The sequence below is a fragment of the Amphiura filiformis genome, chromosome 4 (assembly GCF_039555335.1).
Source record: "Amphiura filiformis chromosome 4, Afil_fr2py, whole genome shotgun sequence".
NCBI lineage: Eukaryota > Metazoa > Echinodermata > Ophiuroidea > Amphilepidida > Amphiuridae > Amphiura > Amphiura filiformis.
This window is the reverse complement of record NC_092631.1, coordinates 19,633,809-19,658,755: the sequence shown is the minus strand read 5'-3', so window position 1 is coordinate 19,658,755 and position 24,947 is coordinate 19,633,809. Positions and strand designations below refer to the sequence as shown.

Here is a 24,947-nt window from a genome sequence, read left to right as displayed (position 1 = left end):
GGTAGGCACGATACTGGCGCGTATCGCGTTTAGGGTGTCAAAAACATGAAAAATTGGAAAAAGGGTAGCAAAATTGCAATTTCTAAATACGCTGAAATGAAATTTAGGGTATGAAATTTGATGTTAGGAATGAAATCCCTGTTTAGGGTGTCGTTTTAGCCAAGGGTTAAATCCTTGTTTAGGGTGCTTTTCAAAAGTTGATTATCGCGGATGGTGTACAGGCCACAATGGGAGTGACCCCCCCGGGCTGTTTTTGCTATACAAATGGCCAACACTAAATTATGCCCTGACCGCAAGTAAGATAGGTTTATTATGTTTATGATAAGCCCAGGTGGTACTGTACACCATGCTGTACACCATTCTCACCATTTTGTTGATTGGTTAAAGGAATGTGACCTGATATTTTGGAAAATCAAATTCCTTTAAATTTATATATAACATAAAATGTTATCCCTTTCAAGCATTCATGCAAAAAGATGTAAATGTTTTTTGTAAATGTGACTAGTTCCTTATGGAATTACTGACATTTATACAGCTTGATAGTGGTAGTCTATAGTGTTTTTATTAATGATAATCATCGTGATCATGTAAATATATTGATATCAAATGAAACATCCTATTTTCCCATTTTGTTGAAATTAGAATTTCCAACTTGGTGTATTTCCGAAGATATTGAAAAAAAAATCTTAATTAGTTTCAAACTTTGTAAGCTAATTTGACAGTTTTTTATGATTTCTTCAGAATTATACTCATTTTGAATGCCTAATTTCTTAATGAGAAAAATATGCATTTTGATGGGGACAAGTGGACGATGAGGCTGTCAATCAGGAATACCCACCTTTAAATCATAGTTGTCTTCTTGTAACCAATCAGCAGGTAGTTCTTATGGGGTAACTACTTAATCAAAACTCTGTTGCTCTTGACATCTACTTCCTGTCAATTAGGACAATACCCTATTGTCCTGTGGTCGTGCTTATTTACATAATGCTTTCCAGTTTCTCACTGTAGTAAACTGTGCTTCATTGAAGTAAGACATGCTTATTTTGCTCTGAGCTTATCTTGTTTGCTACTGAGTTCTATTTGAACTTGCCTTCAGTTTTTGACTTGAATTTGTTTTTCAATTACAGCATGTAGTTTTTGTTGTTTGCTTTTATATTTTGTTGTCTGTCCCTGAAGAAGAGCAGTTTATCTGCTCGAAACGTCGGTTGTTTTTTGTCCGTTTAGTGTTCGACTGCTATGTACACAGTGATTTTCATCACTTCCAGTGTACTGTTTTCCTGACACTTTTGTGGGCTCTGGAATTGGCAATTTTGGCCATCGAACTTTGCTTATTTTGTGCCTACTCTGGATGTTTGGTTTAGCGTGTCTGTTTATATGCACAGTGATTTTCATCACATGTTCTAGTGCAGTTTTGTATTACCATTGATCCGTGTTGTTTTTGCAGGTTTAGCACTTTTGTGAGCCTTGGAACTGGTAATTTTTGGCTATCGAACTTTGCTTACTTCCTATGCCTACATTTGCTGGTTTTGCCCCCCCCTGCATATTGTCTAGTCTGTATTTTACTTGTTTCCCCACATCAAGTTGGTGTACCTTGCTCGTTTTCCTGTCTGTTGCTTTTATGATTCACTTTACGAAACCAATCTCAGGATCATTATTTCCATGTATGACCTTATGTTCTTCCTATTTTTTTCAATACCCAAGTAAAAACTTACAAAAAATATTTGAGTGATTTTAAAAAGAAGTTCTACGTAAAAATATTGTTGTCAGAGACTGAGTTGTAATATTATAACTCATTAAACTGAGCAAATAAATAATTACTTTATTCACCTACGACATGCTTTATAAGAAGCATTTTCTGGAAAGCATCCATTAACTGACCATATAAGTATTAAAAGTAAAAAAACAACAACAGGTGATTTAGAGTGCAATACACCAGCCCCCTCACTGACCACAATGTCCCACTACACACCACATTAAACCATTATTAAAGCATCATTCAGGGATGCAGCTCAATACCGGTGCAGATCCCTAGTCAGCATTCATATAGAAACAACCATTGCAACCATGCTTGAGCTCTCCAAGTTGTTATGAGTTTACCTATTGACAATAATAGTGGGAAATTTTTGCTAGGTTCTTATTTGTAGGTATAAATTTGCAGTTAATTTCAGAACTGTGAGTTCAAAAGCCTGCGAAAACATTTGCTACCCAAATGCGATGTGTTCTGTTCGCAAACAGCAAAACTGCTCCAAGCGGTTCAAATCGCAAAACAATCATCTCGCTAAAATATCCCGATATACAGTAATTCTTTGTACATGGGAATCAAGCTAGCTCAATCACTCCAATTACCCTACAATAATACACCAGCACCGACTCTTAACACCTAACACCATACTGATAGAGCTAACTTGAGTACAGGGCCATGTACAGATGTATTGCTTGTAAAACTTTACCCTTTTAAAGGTCAACACATATAAGCACATAATTTGTCATTTCATTTCATTTGAGAGCAATTAGCCTTTTCGAAGTATGGCATACACAAACGGAGGGCAGTCGTCAATCTGGGTAAAACCCGGTAAATTCAAAAGACTTCACCCACTTTGCGCAGCGCCATCCTATTGTGTCCGCCATATCTCGAAAAGGCTAATGCAATTACACATACACATGTACAATACGACATTTCGTAAAGAAATAAACTTTACAAGGTAGACTTGTTTTTTTCTTCGTGGGGTGTATTCCTCAGGGTCATCACATTGGTCCACTAGTAAATAAGCTGCAATGCAGGCACTTGGTAATTTCCTACAGTACTCTTCCTCTGTATCACAAGTTCAAGTTCTTGGAAATCAACCAGTCTCATCACGTCCTTGTCCTTCCGTAAGATGGTGTTAGGCAGCTTGCTGATTTTCAGCACGGATGATGATTCCACCTGTAGCTCCTGACAGCATGTGTGGATGAGATTAGCGAAGGTGAGTTGCAGTCTGTCCAGTTCAATTTCAATGTAGTCTGTGTCTTGAGCATTGGCTATTCTCACTTTCAGTACTAGCTCTGGAAAAAAATGAATGAATGAATGAATGAGTTGTAAGCTAGTCATACACATCCCATACAAGTATAAATTAGTCCCTTTTCTGATACATAATGATATGCAGTCATTTTACCAGCAAACTGCTCCCCTTGCTCATTCAAGAGGCGAACGACCCCAAGACCCGGAAGAGGATGCAACCTCGTGGGTATGATGCAGTATTTCAGCTCAGATTTTGTCAATTATCATTGGCATTTTGATACATAAAAATCATACAAGGATACACTAACGCTTATGCTATAACTGAACTGGGATTATTTTATTAATTTGGACACTGAGTACACAGACATTGAAGAACAATAATGGAAAATAATAATCGAGTAGGCCTACTACAAGTTACATCACGGCATGGATCAATTATACATACGGCGCGGTGGGGAAATGTGTGTGATGATCATGATTAGACGGGGTATTCCCCATGTTGATAGAATGCTAGAGGATCAAATAAAATGCCAATATGTTAAGGAAATTGACCCAATTAGTAAGTCAGAAACAACATTTAAACCATTTTGCTGATAAAATGTTGTCTGATGACATCAACTTTTATTTATTCTTGGCTTCTGACGATCGGTAATATTGTATTTTTAACAGATTTGAGTCACACTACAACATCATTGAAATTGGTATAGGAAAGAATTTTTCAGACACCGATCAGATACCGATAAGGTCAAAATCGGGCCGATTATCGTTTTGCCGATCATATCGGTTAGACACTAAGCCTAATGCCTGGATAATACTTACCATCTGGATTTAAGTTAGCAGCAATCATTGTCCCTGATTGGTGATTTCTAGTCATGTGATGATTGATAGATGCGTGGAGATCCCTATTGCTTTTTGTCTTTGCCGAGCCCCGCCCATGGGGGAAAGGTGGGTGCTGTATGTAGTTGGGTGTTATTGGAAGCGCTGTTGAGTTGCTGGTGACTTTATCTGGTGCACCTGAGCACAAAGGCAATGAAAGATGATTACACTTTTAGTTACACAGTCAGATAATATGTGGGAACATTTTAATATTATTTTAACACTTTTTGCTTCTTTTTTTGTTTTCCGTCATTTTGGTTCACTTTTTCGGACAGCAATCGGGATTAAACTTGTGGTTTTTAAACCCCATTTTTCTCCATTATTCATCTTTACAGTATAAAGTAGTATGGAAGGCTAATTCATTAATATTCTGTATAAACAATTGCACTGATGAAAAATTAGCACATTTGACACAGTTTTTTCTTTATGTAGCATTTGATACACAGAATGAGGACTCAATAATTATAAGGAAGATGCACAACTTATAAAATATCCCCACAATGTACTGGATTGGTATAATTATATACTGCGCCAATAAAGTGTCCTTACACTTGGAAAAATAATCACAATTTCAAAACTAAACAATATTGGGGTAAATTTGTTAAAATAGATGCACTATCTAATCCTGCACATTATAACACCACATTGAATCCAATGCGACCTCAAGAAGTAAAGTTACAAGAAATTGAATAGATGTAGGTCCAGTTTTAAAAGTGACAAACTGGCCTATACAAGGCGCAAAAAGATTCCAACAAGCCGCAACAAAAAGACAACACAGTTTCTTCAATGAAGCGTTATTTAAAGCAGTTTTTGTTTCAGTTTTTACTTCTCTGTACTTTTCATAACTTACATTTTATTTGTCAGTTCTTTTGTTTCAGTTTTCTTTTGTTCCTTTTGTTTTAAATTAAAGCCAAACGCATAAATCAGCCATTCAACACTCTCAAACCAGATGTCTAGTCTGTGGAGTTTTGAATAGGCCAGTTTGTCACTTTTAAAACGGGCCCTTCGTCTAATCAAATGCTTGTAACTTTGCTTCTTGAAGTCACATTGAATTCAACGTGGTGTCATAATGTGCAGGATTAGATAGTGCACCTATTAAAAAAACAAATTTTTCCCAACATTGTCCAGTTTGGAAATTGTGATTATTTTTCCAAATGTAAGGATACTTTATTGGCGCAGTATAATATCCATTCACATGACACATCTGTTCATACAAACAGAATTTTGCACTGGATAGTGATTCCATTAACCTTTTTTCAATTTTTTGCTTCAGTGATATTTAACAAATTATTCAAATTAGTTTCAATCCAAAAAATGCAAAATGCAAAAATATATTATGTGATACCACGAAATGGCTACTGCGTTGGTGTTCTTTGTTTCACACACACCTGTTCCAGCCAGAAGTATGCCTGTATGTCCTCTGTGAATGGGGTATAAATGGGCCAATCTCAAAGGACATACAAGCAGTGGCGGACTGGCGGTGCCAGGAGTTTTTTCGGGTTGGGGAATAGGCCCTGGGGGGGGGGCAAAGTGAATTTCAGGGACAGCAAAATCACAATTTTTTGCACAAAAATGCCGTAAAAAGTGGAAATTTTTGTAATTTAGGGTTTTTACTGGGGGGAAAGAGTTCTGACTGGGGCTCCCTATCATCAGCCACAATGTGTCAAAACTACAAACTTGCGACTTTATCAGGCTCATTTCTAGTACGCTACACATTGGTTATAATACTGGCTACCACCTTACCTCCAAGAAGTGTGTGTATATCAAGCCTGTCAGTCAGCTGACCCGCATGCTCTCCTTTATCAGTGGTGACACTTTTATCCGCTCCTTTTGCTAGAAGAAACTGTACAAGTGGTGCATGACCTCGCTTGCTTGCCCAGTGCAGAGCCGTCCTGTATTGGAAAGAGAATGGTAGTACAGAAGAATGGGTCAATAGAACTTCCTGACACTTGCAGGAAAAGACGCTGGCCTTCAAGACAGATTGAAAAAGGAAGCCTACAATAAGACCTAGTATTAAAAAGTATTATAAAAGATTTCAGGGCATCAACACCAATGAGAGTTCATGATTAAAGTGGCTTAAAAAAACCGTTTTAGTGGCAGACATGGTTTAGTCTGCGGAACTCAGTCCTCAATGATAGTCAGTCACTTATCTTTTGGTCGTTATATGATTATGATTATCATTTGAGGACTGAGTTCTTACCATACATCTTCCGAGGTGCAGTTTCAGACAATAGCTTGGGATTATTGGGGCAGAGGTTATCTTTTGAATTCTTTCATGACCACTGAAGCATAGTCAAGCCTGTCAAGGACACTCAAAGGTCATAAACACCAATTTGGTGTACTTCCGCACCTCGGAAAATGATGTTTAAGGTTTAGGACTACTGGCAGATGGACTTTTCATTTTTCAAGTACATTATGTAGGGTCGGTTGGGATTTTTTTTTACGGTAGTAAATTTCAGCCAATATATTATAGAGTTGTTCAGCACAAGACAAGGTTATCAGTGGACTTTCTGTAATTTTCATAGCTCATGTGGTTGCGAAGTTATGATGCTTGGTAAACAAAGTACGGTAGTGCAAAATTACATGAAAATTGCTCATTTTATCTCTCACTACACAACTTTTGTGCATTCAGCCTTGTAAAATTTTCAAAAGGCTGCCAAAAAAATCACTTGCCCCCCTCTTGGCCCGCCAAAAATCGCACCCCCCCTCTTGGCCTGCCAAAAAATCTTTGCCCCCCCCCCCTTGCAAAATTTTGATCCAATTTGCAAACTTTAAATGGTCTATACACAAGTTCCACTCGCAGCGCGCCGGAAAACTTGCATATTTAAGCGTTTCCGCACGGTTTTCCTATGCCTTTTAGAGCGTTTTAAAGGCGCCCGAAGAATGTGTGCCAAAAATCGCTTGCCCCCCCCTCTCGGGTTGCCAAAACTTTGCTTGCCCCCCCCCCCTTTCGGCTCACCAAAAATTTCTTGCCCCCCCCCCCCAATTTTACCCTCCCCAGGGCTCGTAATTAATTATTGCACAGCCCCTTACGTGATTGCTACGCCGTTATTGCCCGCGTCGAATGCAACATGTTTCGCAAACGTGAACATGTCTACTTATTTGCGTCTTGCACTGTAAATGTAATGCATGAACACATGAACATGAATTATGAATGTTGGGTTCACTGGCTAGTAGTTAATTTTTTATTACTTCTGTGGTTTACGGGCTGGTGAATTGCGATCACGTAGAAGTGACAAGGTCGCATACTACACGCCGCGCCGACAACCAACATGACCATTGACCAATGCAATGGGTCAACCGGCTTGTTGTCAACTCAAGTAATAGCTCGTTCACGTAGCGGTTTCGTTGTCCCACTGGCCTACTTCACCGTAGATTAGGCAAAGTAAAAAATAAAACATGTTTCTCGTCCAGGTTTTGAAAAAATAGGAGGAAGAGGGGCTTTTTATTTTTTATTGAAAAAATGCCCTAAATTGCCCTCTTTAGACGCTTTTTATCCTTTTTATAGCGTAAAGATTAGAAGCTAAAAAACATGAAGAGGCTCTTTTTATTTTGTTGTTTTCAGATGTCAACCCCTCTGGTCATCACAAAACACTTCACAAATGCTTCTAATACTATTGTAAAGACTTATTAGTTATAAGAAGAAGTTGCAACTTCTATAGTATCTTTACAAAAAGTTATGACAGAAAGATTGCAAAATAAAAAGAAAATTGCAAAATCTTCAAAAAAGGAAGCGGGAGGGGACGAGAAACATGTTTTTTTATTTACTTGGCCTTACTTATAAACGTAGATTGCCTGGCGATCGGAGTGTTATCGTCAGAGCACCTCGGACTATACAAGTAAGTGCGTTGATCATCCAATCAGCGTGATTGTTCATTTCTTCTGTGTGTACGCTCGTCTACGCTTGGATCACGGAAGTAATAAAATATTAACTTTAGCTAGCCTACGGTACGCGCCCGGGGTACGCGAACCAAATTTACCTACTAGTACTATACTAAAATGCAGTAAACCTTTGACGAGCGCGTATTGTAAGGATACATCGCGTATTTACTGCGTTGCACGCACTTGTCTCTGATTGGCTGCTACTAGTGATATGTTGTAGCTGAGTGGAAATTTATGAATGAACTGTGCGCCGTACGCGTTGTTAGCGCCGAATTTGCAACATCACGGTAGTCACGCTCGTCAAAGGTTTGCTGCACTGTCGTTTGTCTGGGCTGGGTCCTGCTGCTTGCTACTTAGCCTACTGCCAGGCGGGGTGTAGTCCGAATAATCAAGACCCAGAACAAAATATTAATTTCTGACATGATCGTGTACTGGGTCTGAACTGTTTCCATATGAAATCTTGATGGCAAATTGGACAATAGAAGCACATGGTTCTACCATCGAGATATCATAGAAGGAGAATCCACGAACCCAGTTCCCTTTGTACTATGATGGTTATGAGTCGATACTGAGCAATCAGGTATGAATGGCGCACTATCGATTTGCTAAGCTTCTTATCTATTGAGCTTGGCGGTTATGAACCACCGTTATCGCGACTTCTAAGCAGAATGGCGTCATTTTTACCCACAAAGCATTGTGGCCGTGACCATAAACAAAGGAAAACAATTTACTTCCGGTAATTTTATAACGCCAATATTTCTTATGGCCAAGCTTGGCGGATCGTAGAAACAACATTGCCAGTCTTAGAAAACCTTTCCAAATCATTTCCACTGGTTTAAAAGTCCGCAGACACCGCCAGTATTACTAATCACGATCAGAAAAAATACATAAATTCACCGTAACTTTGGAAGGAAAAGAGGGAATTCGATCAGGTTTTCGCTAGTAAATCAACTTGAACTCGGAAACACAATCGAAGATCATGTGACCGATGCAAAAGGACACTAATACCATCCATTTCCGGTACGGGTCACCTAGGGGGGTCGGTTTAAATTACATTTTAAAATAAATAGATGATCGATATTGTCGCATAACGATCATAAACATCAAAGGTCGTGTTTGAGGGACTGTACTGATTAAATCCATTCAAGTGATGACTCGCGTTGAATAGCGTAATCGGCTTAACCCTATTGTTAATTGAGTGGATTAGGATTTTTCTGTGGAATCTCCTTCCATTAGTAGCTCGATGGTTCTACGTGACAGCTTTTTAATCCCTATTCATGTTACGTGAATCACGCTATTGTGGACCATCCTTCTGATACTTGAGTGTTTGGACAAGCGGAACGGTCTTTTGTCTACATCTCTGTTTGTAAACAAACCACTCGCCGAATACGAAAGTCAGCGTATAAATAGTACGGCACTAGGCGGGGTGTAAACTAATTTTTGGTATGGGAAAAATAATAATGATTCATCAAATATAACAAAGACAAAGCTGAGAGAATTTATAAATTATAACTTTTAAGTTAACTTTTATTTAAAAATACCATCCATTCATGTGATTTTGTGAGTTGATGTCAACTCCTTCCTGAAGCAGTCGACCAAGTGTCTCCTGATCGCCGATACTTGCAGCCTCACGAAAACGTTCCTCCAAGTCTTTCTTATCATCCATGCTGGACTAATAACAAGTTCAACCTTAATAAATATTGATTAGTGTTCTGGTTGTTAATTAGGGATTTGGAATTTGGTGTGTATCAGTGATTTACAAGCATGTTACACGTGTCCTAGGTCGTTTCTGGTCGGCAGGTCGAAGACGTGTGTTTTGGTTTTGCTATTTAGTGATGGGCGTATTGATATAATAATAATATTATTTTCTTCGGAAGGGGAGTGGTCATGATTATGTCGGTGACAGGAGTCAATTTTTATAACCCCCCCCCCCCGCTATCGATCGCGGCTAATTTTTTATGACCACCTAGAGCCCCTATCTCGGGTAGACATTTTTATGACCCTCCGCCTTCCGCATACACAGACTGAAGACAAATATTCTTTGCAGGCGCGGCGCAGGGCGCGCACAAAAAAGTGCCCAGAGCATTATTTGGATAGTAGGCCTACAATAACCTACATTGTAGGCCTACTGTAAAATGGGGCAACTTTGGGCACTTCAGAGTTTTTAAACCACTCTGCTTCCAAACAAAACCAATTATATTTGTAATTAACTCTTGACATTAGGGTTCCCTTCTACGCCTTGAAGTTGAAAAAGATTTAACATAATTTTGTAAGGCCCTAGGGGTTAAAAATATAGCCTGACCAACCTTACCCCGCATTTGAGGCATCTTTGGTCAGAGTATTAGGCCTACATTCCATGAAGAAAAAAAAATTAAAAAATTGATCTTCGCTGTTTATGGGCAAGTTATTGTTTTTTGTGACATTTGACCCCTTGCAAAATTAATCAAGCACACATCCTTGCTCACAAATATCGATTTTTATTTTTTCTGAAAAAAATGTAAAAAAATGCTCATTTTTGGTCAAAAATCCCGTAAGGTTAAGGCACATAGAGTGCACAAAAAAATAGCATTATATAACTAAGGGGGCTGTCATTTTCTTTGGAAGGGGGTCATGAATATACTGGGGGTCATAGAAATTTTAGACCATATGGGGGTTATAATTTTTTAACACCCAAAATAGGGGTTATAGAATCATGACCCCCTTCTATCTGAAGAAAATGACAGCCCCTAACATCGCTGCTCAATTCAGCCCCCCCACTGCCCCCATCAATCATACCCCCCCCCACCGTAATTTCTACCCGGGCCGGGAGTAATGACTAAATTTATCACCAGGCTGTCAGGCGGGCTGTCAGGACTAGATTGCTTTGTAGTTAGGCCTACAGTAAAAATTATATAGGCCTACCGGTACATACCCCGGTACATACATAGGCCCTACATACTACACAATCATATTTGTAAAATGTTATTTTGTATCAAGGTCTCATGGGAGACCAGTGGCAGTATTGTATTCTGAATTGAGTTTACCCTGAATAAATAAAGTTTTACTCCTACTAGTAGTACTACTAACTTTTTTTGGTGTCACCAATTCAAATTTTGGCAAATTTGGCATGCCATAGAAAAGTTCTTCGTATCATATCGCTCGTCTCTAGGTATCGATAATTGATTGCCTTGATTGATCACGTGACATTAATTATCGACATTATTGATTAAGCAAAAAATAATGCGAAAATGGCGATGAAAACCGCAGCGCAAATGCTGGACGAATTAATGGGCAAAAATCGAAATATTTTGCCCGAAGAACAAGTAGATATAAAAGGATGGAGAGCTCCAGAGGTAAGGAACGATTTGGAAAGTTTACAGAGCGTCATTTAGTTACTTTGCCACAATACAGCAGTTTCAAATAGGTGCAACAGCATGTTGCAGGGTGCAAAATTTGGAACCTTTCATGCTTTCATCAAATTTACATATTTCTGCAAAACACATGGCCAATTTTATATCCAATTAAAGCTCTCATTTAAATTTAAAAGCGTTTTCTTATAGCCATGATATGATGCTTTTGGTGAAGCAGGGTTCCTGTTTTTCATGTTTTTGCGCGTGGTAATTAATTTGAATTTGGATGCGTGCGCGTGACGTTGCCGTTGGCTTTTTGTATCTCTTTCCTAGGTATGATCATCAAATTTTCAAGTATGATATTTCACATTGAAATTGATTTATTTAGAAAGGTGATTAAAAAATGAGGGGTCAACCATGTCTGTAGGACAAAAATTAGCGAAGTTATGGGCAAATGTAATTTTCCAAGTTCTGCGACCATACGCCTACGGTACCTAGGCTTACTTACAATGAATTACTGAACAAACAAGCAAGTACATGCAACAATTTTCAGTATGGCGATCCATTTGACAGAAAAGCGATTTTAAAAAAAAAAATTACTATCACTGTATGATAACTTCTGTATCAAAGTATACCAGTTGACACTTTTTATCTTTCTACGTAAGGTTTCTGGCGTCTAAATTTCACATTTTTGTATTTTCCTATGGGGATTGCACAATTAAGCCATTTCTGTGGTCACAGGAGTTGAATGAGGCCCTCTGTAATAAGCAATGTGGGCATACCTATCTTTCCTTCAGTACGGTCGCACAGACTTTTTACTAGGCCTGGCATTTTCGGGTAATTTTGTACCCGTTTTTTTTTTTTTTTTTTTTTTTTTTTTTTTTTTGGAACAAAAAATTTTTTATTTTTTTTTTTATTTTTTTTTTTTTTGGTTTTGTAGTGTCCCTGGACCTAGACCTAAATGCTAGGATCATTCATAGTTGACCTAAAAAGAAAAAAAAATTCAAGATGTTTTGTATTTTTAATATGAAAATTGATACTTGGTATTCATGTCACACTCTATTAATGATTTCAAAAATGCATTCAAATTCAATGCATTTTGAAATCATTAATAGACTATGAGTGACATTCATAAATGTTCGTAATTATTATTTCCCACCGTACCCTAAAGTCCGGTGATTGAAGGAAGTCCCGTTATAACGTGATACCGAAACTACCATGAGTCAGGCTATGAGAGCACGAACGAACTACCCCCATTCACGCTGTACGAAGTTAGAATTAAAGGAGCCAGTTAGCACTTTTAGCCGTTTGAAAATTGACTTTTGGGTCAGTCCATGTCAAATCAACCAATTTGCTGAAAAGTTCCCAGGTGACCCTCTCAGATTTTGATGAAATTCCATCAGAGTAATCTTTTGTCGCCACAATGAACCCATACAAAAATTTGGCCTCATATGCCATGTCATTTTTGAGAAATGGTCGTTTGAAGTTTGGCCCAGACCCCCCCTTTTTGGCACTCGCGAGCCATCATTGGTGATTTTTACCAACTTTGGTAGCTCATAACTTCCTGTTCTGAACAGATATAAAGCTGCAATGTTGCATTCTAGCTAACCTTATGTCATATTTTCAGAATCTGGCTCTAAATTTCAGATATCTGCTTTCCTTTTTTTAGTTATGAGCACCCAAAGTTGGTCATTTATTCAACCGGAAGTGTGATTTTGTCATTTTGGGGGTCCCCTGGTGCCAAAAATATGTTATCATATGACTCAAATGTCATAGATATACATTGTCTATGGGTACATATCTGAGCCCACAAGCAAGTTTGAGCAAATCAAACCATTGATGGAGGAATAGGCGGCATCCAAAGTTGGGTCCGGGTGAAAATTTGCCGGGAGACCCCCCTCTTTCTGACCAATGGTTGACCATGTGGACAGTTAAAACATGTATTGAAATTTACAGCCATGAAGCATACTAGTAATAAGACCTACAGGTCTAGAAACAAAAATTCAGCTTTGGTACTCAACTCCATCATAGTTAGGTGGCAGCTTGAAAATAGTGTGAAAAACCTGCTATTTCTTGTCTAAGGGTGTTGAATTCAGCAACCATGACAATAAAATTTGCAAGTATTTTCACAAGTTACCTCAAGTGTCATATGAAATATGTTCTGGGTATGTTTTAGAGGCTAACTAACACATCTAGAGTGGTCTGTAAGGTACGACCCAAAAATATGAACATATACGTCAAATTTGGCATATTTTGTTACCATGGCTGCCGAATTCAGCACCCTTAGACAAGAAATAACAGGTTTTTCTCCCTATTTTCAAGAGCCATTTAACTATGATGGAGTTGAGTACCAAAGCTGAATTTTTGTTTCTAGGTAGGTCTTATTAGTATGTTTCATAGCTGTAAATTTCAATTCATGTTTTAACTGTCCACATGGTCAACCATTGGTCAGAAAGAGGGGGGTCTCCTAGCAATTTTCACCCGGACCCAACTTCGGATGCCGCCTATTCCTCCATCAATGGTTTGATTTGCTCAAACTTGCTTGTGGGCTCAGATATGTACCCATAGACAATGTATCTATGACATTTGAGTCATATGATCACATATTTTTGGCCAGGGGACCCCCCAAAATGACAAAATCACACTTCCGGTTGAATAAATGACCAACTTTGGGTGCTCGTAACTTTAAACGTAAAGCAGATATCTGAAATTTTGAGCCAGATTCTGAAAATATGACATAAGGTTAGCTAGAATGCAACATTGCATCTTTATATCTGTTCAGAACAGGAAGTTATGAGCTACCAAAGCTGGTAAAATCACCAATGACACTCGCGAGTGCCAAAAAGGAGGGGTCTGGGCCAAACTTCAAACGGCCATTTCTCAAAAACGACTTGGCCTATGAGGCCAAATTTTTGTATGGGTTCATTGTGGCCACAAAAGATTACTCTGATGGAATTTCATCAAAATCTGAGAGGGTCACCTGGGGACCCCTGGTTGATTTGATATGGACTGACCAAATTTTCTGGCGTCAAACGAGCAAAAATTTCGATGACTGAAGATACTCACATTTCATTTATCTGTAATTTTGGTTATAATTTTTTGTTGGACATGGAATATTTTATAGCTTATTTCAAGTGGTCATAATGGATTTTACTACGGAGGATCCAGTTTTTCAACGGAGACGGACAATATGCACGAGCTGTTTTTTACCAAATTTTACAAAAATTGCACCGATCCTACGCACACGATTCGTCAGTTCTGTGCACGTTATGTCATGCAGTGGGTGCGTGGGGCAGTGCTAGAAAATTTGCATAATTTTAACTTGGTAAGAAGTTTGATTGTACTGTGTGGAGAGGATATATTCGAAGTATGCATTCAGCAGACATGCCAACTAGTACGGTTTCACCGTATTTTGTACGGTAAAACATGAAAAATACGGTAGTACGGTCACTACCAAAAAAATACGGAATTCCAGAATTTTGACCAAAATAATAAAATGTTGTGTCTTAAAAAGATAAACAGCTGCAAGATTAGATTAGACTACCAACTGAATTACTGGTATCATTTGACCACTTTCTTGGTCTGTTAAAGTGGAATACCTACATCGTTTTTCTCTCGACTTTCGATGACGCATGCGCATTAAAAAATATTATTTAATAGGCCTACGAGATGCTTTCCGAAATAATTTTCTTCTGACTTGCAGATTTTTCATGCCCACTAATATTTTTTATTAACCACCTTATGCTATGTCTTCTGAAGGTATTTAGTTAACTATTTAGCTCTATTGGTGCAAAAGAATAAGCATACAAGAAGGTTTCCAACCTCCTTTTATTTCCGACTTTCGCACCATGCATGCACATTAAAGAAATATTTATAGGCCTATGGTCAGGGGTGTCTATTCTTCCAGAAAATTTAAATTATTCCCTCACCCTACCGCGCTGTGTTACATCCATCCCCAGATTCTTCCCCAACTGAGATCCCCAAAGATGGACCCAAAATTTTTTTAGGCTGGTTGCTATCTACATGTACTTATTTCCATATTTCTTGTTCCCTCCCTTCCAGGGCCGTAGCAAGCAGGGCGGCCGGGGATACCATGGCCGCCCCACTTTTTGAAAAATTTGTTGTTTTTCTTTATATCTTTATTTCAATTTGGGCATAAATTTTTAACTTGGCTGCCCCACATTTGTGATGGCCGCCCCACATTTTTCAACCTTGCTATCAGTGTTGTAGGTCTCGAGACCAGGTCTCGGTCTCGAGACCATCTCGAGACCTGATTTTGGAGTGTCTCGGTCTCGGATGTCAAGGTCTCGGTCTCGAACTCAAAAGTCTTGGTCTCGGACCTCAAAAGTCTCGGTCTCGGACGTTTTTTAGTCCGAGACCTGTCGAGACCTGAAGAAAAAGATATGATTTTCTGTTGTTGTTCATTACTTATTTCTTACCCTAAATTTCAATGAATGTTGAAGAAATTGTTAAGAATAAAGATACAGAAATCCTTTTTATGATAGTGACATGTATGAGTTTAGGGATTTAACAATAAATGGAGTTATAAATGAATCATAAGTGAGCATGTTCGCATTGTTCGGATGTGCGCTTCCAATTTCAGTTCATCTTACTATAAATAGGGGAATGTTGTATCTATCTATCTATCTATCTGTGTATCCTGTATAAAGGCTCCGTCAGTTTCGATCCAAATGTCGCCAAATTCATACGGAGATCGAGGAATATACGGGAACGTGTTTAAACTTTATTTGGTTGAAAACGGTCAAGAATTGGCCTCAAAATCAGTGAAAATGTGGTACGTTGCTATGCTGGGTAAACAAAAAGGAGTCAGTTGTCAGGCTAGCCCGTGCTGGCGTCGTGACGGGCGTATCTAATGCCAAGCCGCTCACGAAGCGCAGCGATAGCGCTGGTAACGCAGCACTACGCCATGTCGCGTAAGCGACGCAGAGAGTCGCAAGAATGACTGATAATACGGGTGAACGACCGACCGTGAGGCGTAATAAATACTGGGGAAAAGATGTGTGTTAAAAAGTACAAACAACATGAAGAGGTAGGCCTACTGTAATTAAAAAGAAAACAAAATGAGGACAAACAGGCCTACGAGTATGTGTGTTAGCCTATAGTTAGTCACAGTAAGAAAATGAAAACGGGAATAAAATAGGCTAAATGAAATTTACCTTTTCAATGATTCTACCTGTTCAGTAATTCCTCCCGTTTTTAGTGAACGCTCCCATTTACTCACCTAGCGGGGACCCGCGCGTAGCGCGGGTGTCCCGCTAGTGATCAAAAATAGGTGGGCAGGTGGCGGAAGCGGGGGACACGTTCCCATAAACTTTTGCAAGGGCCGGGTGCAAGGGGAACACCCTCCACTATAGGTTAAATACCACTAATTATGTATTACACGGGTTTCAATGGGAAAATGCCTAATTTCGGGTGGAATTTTCTCATATTCAGAACTCTCACAGTTCAATGCCACTGGTGAAACTATATGATTTAGATGCCAAATGATCAAAAATTCAACATAGGTTGACCTGAGACTTTTCTTGTTTTAACGCACTGAACCGTAAACACCTTAAAATGACAGTGCGCCCTCGAAGCTGAAAGTTACAATATGATAGGGCGAATATTTACTAAAAACCTAAGCCGTGCGTATGAATTTTGGTACTATTACAATAAAAATGTCATATAATGAGAGAAAATGTACCATGTTGAAGCATCAAACTCTAAAAAGTACTTTTTTGGCTATATAACTTGATCAATTTCAGCGATTTTAATGCAGTCTTTTTGAATGCCATGAAAACAAATAGTTCCTCGTCGTATTTCAATGTATCGCCCAGGCCTATTAGTGGTCTTTAACCTATAGATTAATAGAAGAACAAATAAAGCAATAGTTGCTCTGTGCAGTCTGCATCTTCTTTTCAGCACGAAAAACACTGTGTTTTGGGCCCAAATATGGTAAAAGTGCTGAATTTTGCGCGCTTTGCGCACTGGCCCATCATTTGAAAAATACACTTTTATTTGGGTTTTAAAAAGTCCAAAATTGCTTCAGCATGCTTAAAAAGCCCCAGTAAAACCGAACAAAATATCCCGCCCAACCCCTTCCCTCAATTCTAATACTTCGCCGCCACTCTGATTAAACCCGTAAGAGTGGTACTCAGTACAAATGGCCATATGGGCGATGTATTGCAAACATGGGTGGTATTTTCAGCCGTTTGGTATATACATGACCACTTTTTCTAGGCCAAATTTGGTATATGGACGGGTGCTTTTTTCAAAATTTGTGCAGAAAACAGCCCATTTTTCCATTACTACAGCCAACATTTTTGTAATTCCCAAAATGTAGAGGAAACATTGTAAAAATTAATACAAATTGTGTTAAATTTGGGTCCAAATGTCTTGAAAAATTGGTACACTGATGGGTCTCTCTCAGCGGCGCACCCCTCCAAACTAAACTTGAGTATCCCCGGGATTAAACCAAGGTCTCGGTCTCGGTCTTGGTCTCGGAACTTAGAGGTCTCGGTCTCGGAAGGGGTGGTCTCGGTCTCGGAAGGCTTGATCTCGGTCTCGGTCTCGATCTCGGATGGGCAGGTCTTGGTCTCGGTCTCGGTCTCGGACATAGAGGTCTTGACTACAACACTGGTGCAGTCTGCATCTTCTTTTCAGCACGAAAAACACTGTGTTTTGGGCCCAAATATGGTAAAAGTGCTGAATTTTGCGCGCTTTGCGCACTGGCCCATCATTTGAAAAATACACTTTTATTTGGGTTTTAAAAAGTCCAAAATTGCTTCGCATGCGCAAAAAGCCCCAGTAAAACCGGAACAAAATATCCCGCCCAACCCCTTCCCTCAATTCTAATACTTCCGCCGCCACTCTGATTAAACCCGTAAGAGTGGTACTCAGTACAAATGGCCATATGGGCGATGTATTGCAAACATGGGTGGTATTTTCAGCCGTTTGGTATATACATGACCACTTTTTCTAGGCCAAATTTGGTATATGGACGGGTGCTTTTTTCAAAATTTGTGCAGAAAACAGCCCATTTTTCCATTACTACAGCCAACATTTTTGTAATTCCCAAAATGTAGAGGAAACATTGTAAAAATTAATACAAATTGTGTTAAATTTGGGTCCAAATGTCTTGAAAAATTGGTACACTGATGGGTCTCTCTCAGCGGCGCACCCCTCCAAACTAAACTTGAGTATCCCCGGGATTAAACCAAGGTCTCGGTCTCGGTCTTGGTCTCGGAACTTAGAGGTCTCGGTCTCGGAAGGGGTGGTCTCGGTCTCGGTCTCGGAAGGCTTGATCTCGGTCTCGGTCTCGATCTCGGATGGGCAGGTCTTGGTCTCGGTCTCGGTCTCGGACATAGAGGTCTTGACTACAACACTGGTTGATACCTCATTTTAAGCCTAATTTTATACTCTTTCAGTCTACGGAAGCATATAATTATACATTATTCAGTAAAAAAATCACATCAGTTGAAATGAAAAATGCCAGGGGTGGAGGAGCAGGCGGATGTGGAGCAGGCGGATGCGGGAGTGTGCAATAGGGCCTATGTGAAAATTCACATGTCAGCATGTCAAAACTACTGGTTACTTTTTCAAATCTAGTGATGGTATGATGTATTGACAGCTATGAATGTTTAATTTGTACAACTAAAACAATTACTGACTACTTAAGGTGGCACTACACCCCATGATAAATTTTGTCACTAATTTTGCATTTTACTCAAAAAATAACTACACACTGGTAAAAAAAAAAAGTTATGTATATTATAGGGGAAAGGAATCCAATTACCTCACTGACATTTCAGTGATTCAAGACAAGTAGTTCATTATATGTTAAGAAATGAGGTACATTCTAGTGGTACCTCTTTTCTTATCATAAATAATGTACCGCTTGTCTTGAGTCACTGAAATTCCAGTGTACATTTGTAGTAACTGGATTCCTTACCCCTATAATATACATAACTTTTGATACCAGTGTGTTAATAATTTTTGAGAAAAATGCAAAAATAGTCACACATTTATCAAGGGTGTAGTACCACCTTAAAGGGTATTATTTTCCTTTTTTTCCCTTTTTTTTTTCATTTTCAATGAAATCCTAGTTGAATTTCAGTATTTTTAGCAACATGACTAATTTGACTATGGGACATGGGCATTTATCTTTCACTTTCGTAGTCCACTCTTGGGCAGAACATAAAACATAACAAATCAAGAGTAAATATATGTCTGAATTAATATCCAAAAAGTTCCCACGTTTTACTTTACTCATTTAGGAGTTATTTGGGGTTAAAAATGTGTTTTTAATGATTTTTTTGCATTTTTGCCCAAAAATGTCAAATATTAAAATAGCTGTAACTTTCAAAATAAATTGAGTAGAAATTTCATTTCTATTGTAGATGTTACATGTCACATGGATTTCCAACACTGGTGAATAAAAATGTCATAGCACAACTCTAAACTATAAAAAATGGCAAAAACCATATTTTTGTGCTATTTTGGCCATTTTGACCTAAAAATGTAATTTTTGCATGGGAAAAAAAATAAATATATATTTTCTTGATTTAAAAAATATGTCATTATATCAACCTAGTTATTCTGAACAAAAAAGTTAATGATGGTGAATGTCTGTGACCTATAGTTTTTGATCTATGGCCCTTTCAAATTCACATATGGACTAAAATAGCATGTTTTTGTCAATTTTTCCAATATTAGGCTGAAAATGGTACTTTTTTGTAATTTTAACAAAATTTTCAGTATTTGGAAAGTGGGAACTTCACATTTATTATGGATATATTATAGTACTTTCATTTTAAGCTAGTTGTAGATCCACTGGTAGCTCGGTTTCCATGGCAGAAGCAATTATATCGTCAATTTTACTACTTTCAATGCAGCAAAATCATTTTAGTCATCATTTTACTGCATTGAAAGTAGATCAAATTGCTGCTACCACGGTAGTGGGCATACTAGTGGATCTTGAAATAGCTTAACATTAAAGTACACTTACATGTTCATATTATTAAGTGAAGTTCCCACTTTCCAAAAACTAACAAGTTGGTTAAAATGGCCATAAAGGACCATTTTTGGCGTAATATTGGAAATATTGAACAAAAACGTGCTATTTTAGTCCATATATGAATTTGAAAGGGCCATAGATCAAAAACTATAGGTCACAGACATTCACCATCATTAACTTTTTTTGTTCAGAATAACTAGGTTGACATTATGCCATATTTTTTAAATCAATAAAATCTATATTTATTTTTTTTCCCCATGCAAAAATTACATTTTTAGCTCAAAATGGCGAAATAGCACAAAAAATATGGTTTTTGCCATTTGTTTTATATTTTAGAGTTGTGCTGTGACATTTTTATTCACCAGTGTTAGACATCCATGTAATATGTAACATCTACAATAGAAATGAAATTTCTACTCAATTTATTTTGAATGTTACAGCTATTTTAATATTTGACATTTTTGGGCAAAAATGGAAAAAAATCATGAAAAACACATTTTTAACCCCAAATAACTCCTAAATTACACAGTAACGTGCAACTTTTGAAAGTGGGAAATGTTATATTAGTGATCAGTGATATAATAGCTATATTTTCATTTATAAACCATCCTCTACCCAGAAAGGGAGAACGAAAACTACTTTCTGAAGCACTTAGGGTCAGTCCATGTCAAAACAGACTGAGTGTACACCCACCCTCTTGGATTATGCTCTCCTTTGGCTCAGGGGTACCTTTCATGGACCCCTAGGTGAGGTCACAAGAAAAAAATTCAAATTCAATTTCGTTTCCGAATGGCGGGCCATCAAAGTTTGGCGACCTTGACCAAAATTGGGAATTTAAGGTGTCCAAATGACAAAGCGCTCTCTTTGAGAGGCATTTTCTTCTTAATTAAATCAGTTGTGACCCTCTTTTTGAATGTGGTTACTCACTGGCTGTGTCTGAAATGCCTAATGCCAAAAAGATTGATTTCGGAATTTCATTGGGATTTCAGAGGGGGTCAAAATCAGCACTTCATACTGTTCAATCAAATTATCTTTGATTTTGAAGGACCCATGATAATGCCACAGTGCACTTATAGGTCCTAATTATGTTCAGAATGGATTAACCATGTGCCAATGTCTATGAGCAATTCAAAAAAAGAGAAATTTCTAGACCCCCTACATAATTTTAGGCCCCCCTAAAGTGGTTCAGCCACAAATGGCACTTAAAATCGGCAAATTTTGACACCTAATAACTTTAGGTGTACACCAGATATGAATTTCTAGTCTTTTGCATCTGAAAGAATGTAGTCTTATGTTACTAGGAACATAAGATTTGTTTTGTATTTTTGTGTTTTGATACTTTCAAAAAGGTCGTTGACCTATGAACATTTTTTTTTTTTCGCTCTCCTGAAAGGTCTGACACATTTCAAACTATACATTTTTGGAATTCTCATGACCATACGAGTAATTTGATATATTACTTGACATAATTGGGAGCATTCTGAAAATTTGACCCCATAACCTGTACTTTGCATGTGCATCGTTGCCAGGAAGTGCATTTTGACCCCTTATAAAATCCATACAGAGGATTAGAAAGTAGTTTTTTCTTATTACTTGACTCAAGAGCAACTTGAAATATCAAGATAAATAATACAAATGGCTATAAAGTGATCAAAAATATAAAAAAATATCATACTAAAATTGGCATTTTGTACCGTATCCTGTATGCATGGTATGTTAGGCAAAAATGACTATTTTTGAAAGCGCCAACTTAATACTAAAACACAAAAATACAAAACAAATCTTATGTTCCTAGTAACATTAAACTACATTCTTTCAGATGCAAAAGACTAGAAATTCATATCTGGTGTACACCTAAAGTTATTAGGGGTCAAAATTTGCCGACTTTAAGTGCCATTTGTGGCTGAACCACTTTAGGGGTGGCCTAAAATTCTGTAGGGTCTAGAAATTTCTCTCTTTTTTTAATTGCTCATAGACATTGGCATATGGTTAATCCATTCTGAACATAATTAGGACCTATAAGTGCACTGTGACATTATCATGGGTCCTTCAAAATCAAGATAATTTGATTGAACAGTACGAAGTGCTGATTTTGACCCCCTCTGAAATCCCAACGAAATTCCGAAATCTATCTTTTTTGGCATTAGGTATTTCAGACACAGCCAGTGAGTGACCACATTCAAAAAGAGGATCCCAACTGATTCAATTAAGAAGAAAGTGCCCCTCAAAGAGAGCACTTTGTCATTTGGACCCCTTAAATTCACAATTTTGGTCGAGGTCGCCAAACTTTGATTGCCCGCCATTCGCAAACGAAATGGAATTTGAATTTTTTTCTTGTGCCCTCACCTAGGGATCCATGAAAGGTACCCCTGAGCCAAAGGAGAGCAAAATCCAAGAGGGTGGGTGTACACTCAATCTGTTTCGACATGGACTGACCCCTTAGCAAGCCTTGTCCCATGGTCTAATAATGTACATTTCTCTTCTTGATATTTTATTTCCTCATAGAATAACTGCCTCGCTAATTACTTGTAAAGATGTCAATGACCTTCACAATGTAATTAACATACGTACAAATATTTCAAATAGTTCATTTGAAGCATTGATGTATTGAGAACATATCCTCCATATCTGATGACATTCTTGCATAAAATAAAAATTGTAGAGTCATTTTTGTAATTGAGGTCCGATTTGAGAAAAACGCATTTGAAAATTTACATTTACATTGACACCTGTGTACTAATTAATTAGTAATTAAGCATTATCTCAAAACTTAAGCATGTGTTTAGCTTAAAAATGGTGTTATTTATTAGAGGTTGTCAATATACAACATATCAAAAAATAATTTTTTTGTCATTTTTGACCATGTAATGGAAATTGTACCCAACTTATGACATGCGACCATTTAGTTAACTATTTAGCTCTATTGGTGCAAAAGAATAAGCATACAAGAAGGTTTCCCACCTCATTTTACTTCTGACTTTCGCACCATGCATGCACATAAAGAAATATTTAATAGGCCTATAAGATGGTTTCAGAAGTAATTTTCTCCCGACTTGCGGATTTTTCATGCACATTAATATTTTTTATTAAGCATCTTCATCTAACTGCTACATGTACACATGCTATGTCTTCTGGAGATATTTAGTAAAACTATTCAGGTCTGCAATAGAATAAGCATGCAACATGCTTTCCGATTTTGTTTTCTCAATGGTGCACCAGTGGCACATTAATATTTTTAATATTGTTCTTTAACCATGCAGAGACAACTGTCATAATAGGCCTACCCAATACAGTCTTCTAATTGACATTGACATTAAACTGTTTAATTTTTTTTGTTGAAAATATGAACAAAACCCGATGTTACGCCTACCGATGGATACTATAATGCTGCTGCTGCTGATGATGATGATCAATGATTTTCTGAACTTAACAAAGCATGCTTCTATACATTAGAAGTAACAAAAAAATAATTAATTTTTAACTGTGCATCACAAATCTGAACATCAGCTTGATCAGTCATGTGATTTAAGGAAATATGATGACTTTAAGATGGCCGCTTTCCATGTAAAGTATAGCAAAGTAGTACTTTCAATGAGTGATAACTCGTAAAGGAAGCATCTTTCTGTATTGATTTATTTGATGGAATTGTTCTTCGGTATTGCCAAATTTGATTGCAAATTCATAAGGCGGGCCCCTGGACCCCCTCCGTTACATGCTCCCTCGCAATTATGTGTTCCACTTTTAGGGTTTCTGGGGTTGGCACTTGGCAGGTACATACATGTATTTAAATAATACGGTTTTAGGGTGCAAAATACGGATTTTTGGTCTTCTGAGTACGGAAATCTGGATTTCAAAGTTGGCATGTCTGATTCAGCAGTGTGTAAATGACCGCTGTTATTTTCACTCGGCGCATGTGCAGATGGCTCATTTTTAGATGACCTCACCACCATAATCGGTCGGAAAAAGCTTCTGACTTTGGATTTATGAATGAAATTTAGCAGCGGAGTTTCCGGATTTTTCCGAATTATGCAAATACGCAACCTATGACCTTTTTACGTCAGAATATTAATAAGCATCATGGCGCCCACTGAAAGAAAACCCGATGGGAATTGATTCAGTTTTCAGCAAATTATGCTACTTTTTTGAGCAGCTTGATAAATAATTCCACGAATGTGAGCACGATATTTTGAAAATGTATGCAGTGGAATGTGGTTAAAAAAATGACTTATAAATTTTGTTTGGGAGTCGGGAAATTAACTGTCGTAAAATTTGACCTCTCAGTTGTTGGAAATTCTTTCTTGGAACAAAATAAAATATAATTTGTTTGAAATAAGTCAAATAAAAAATTGTTTATATTACGTTGCTAAATTTATACGTATTGCATTGTTCGAATTGTCTAGATATTTCAATGAAAAACAAGAAATAGCAAAATATCAGTAACTTCCCATTTTGCCGCACCCCGCCATGGTCGATTTAGGGGTTCTTTTCACGCTGAACACGATGGCGCTATTCACGACATGCGATACTCAATCGTTTAGCCCGAAGAGAATGTTAAAAACATAATGTCTCGTTATGACAGGATTACCCGATATTGCAGTCTAAAATTTAGTATAACATTTTTGATGATGCGATCACCCATCTTGAGCAGCTGTGTTTACTTCCAAACTTCAATTGCTTCACAGTGTCGATTTCTACTAGATTTCAATTAATGTTTAGTGCTTGTGAAGGTTTGCTTATGATTGGGATTGCTATCTCTGGATTAAACCAATTTTTAGAAATAAAATGCTATGTGATTGAATGGTACACTTTAGTTCTCTTATAGCTCTAACGTTTTTGTACCCGAGCA

General features: G+C 37.8%; 2 protein-coding genes across 4 annotated transcripts in view; one reads left to right on the top strand and one right to left on the bottom strand.

Moving 5' to 3' along the window:
• Positions 1–253: 253 nt before the first annotated feature.
• On the bottom strand, positions 254–9,552 carry LOC140150659 (ankyrin repeat domain-containing protein 40-like). Its single transcript, XM_072172726.1, has 4 exons — positions 9,298–9,552; positions 5,618–5,766; positions 3,818–4,012; positions 254–3,042 (listed from the first exon to the last, which is right to left on the bottom strand). The coding sequence occupies exons 1-4, from the start codon at positions 9,420–9,422 to the stop codon at positions 2,759–2,761; spliced, it is 753 nt and encodes a 250-aa protein (XP_072028827.1). The 5' UTR covers positions 9,423–9,552; the 3' UTR covers positions 254–2,758.
• A 1,401-nt stretch (positions 9,553–10,953) lies between these two features.
• Positions 10,954–24,947, top strand: part of LOC140150654 (uncharacterized) — a 28,421-nt gene continuing 14,427 nt past the window's right edge. For all 3 annotated transcript variants that reach the window (XR_011858831.1, XR_011858830.1, XM_072172722.1), the window contains exon 1: positions 10,954–11,088. Coding sequence is in view for 1 of the 3 variants with exons in the window: in XM_072172722.1 (XP_072028823.1) it covers positions 10,984–11,088 (105 nt within the window). In the remaining 2 variants the exon portion in view is untranslated. The remainder of the gene's footprint in view (positions 11,089–24,947) is intronic.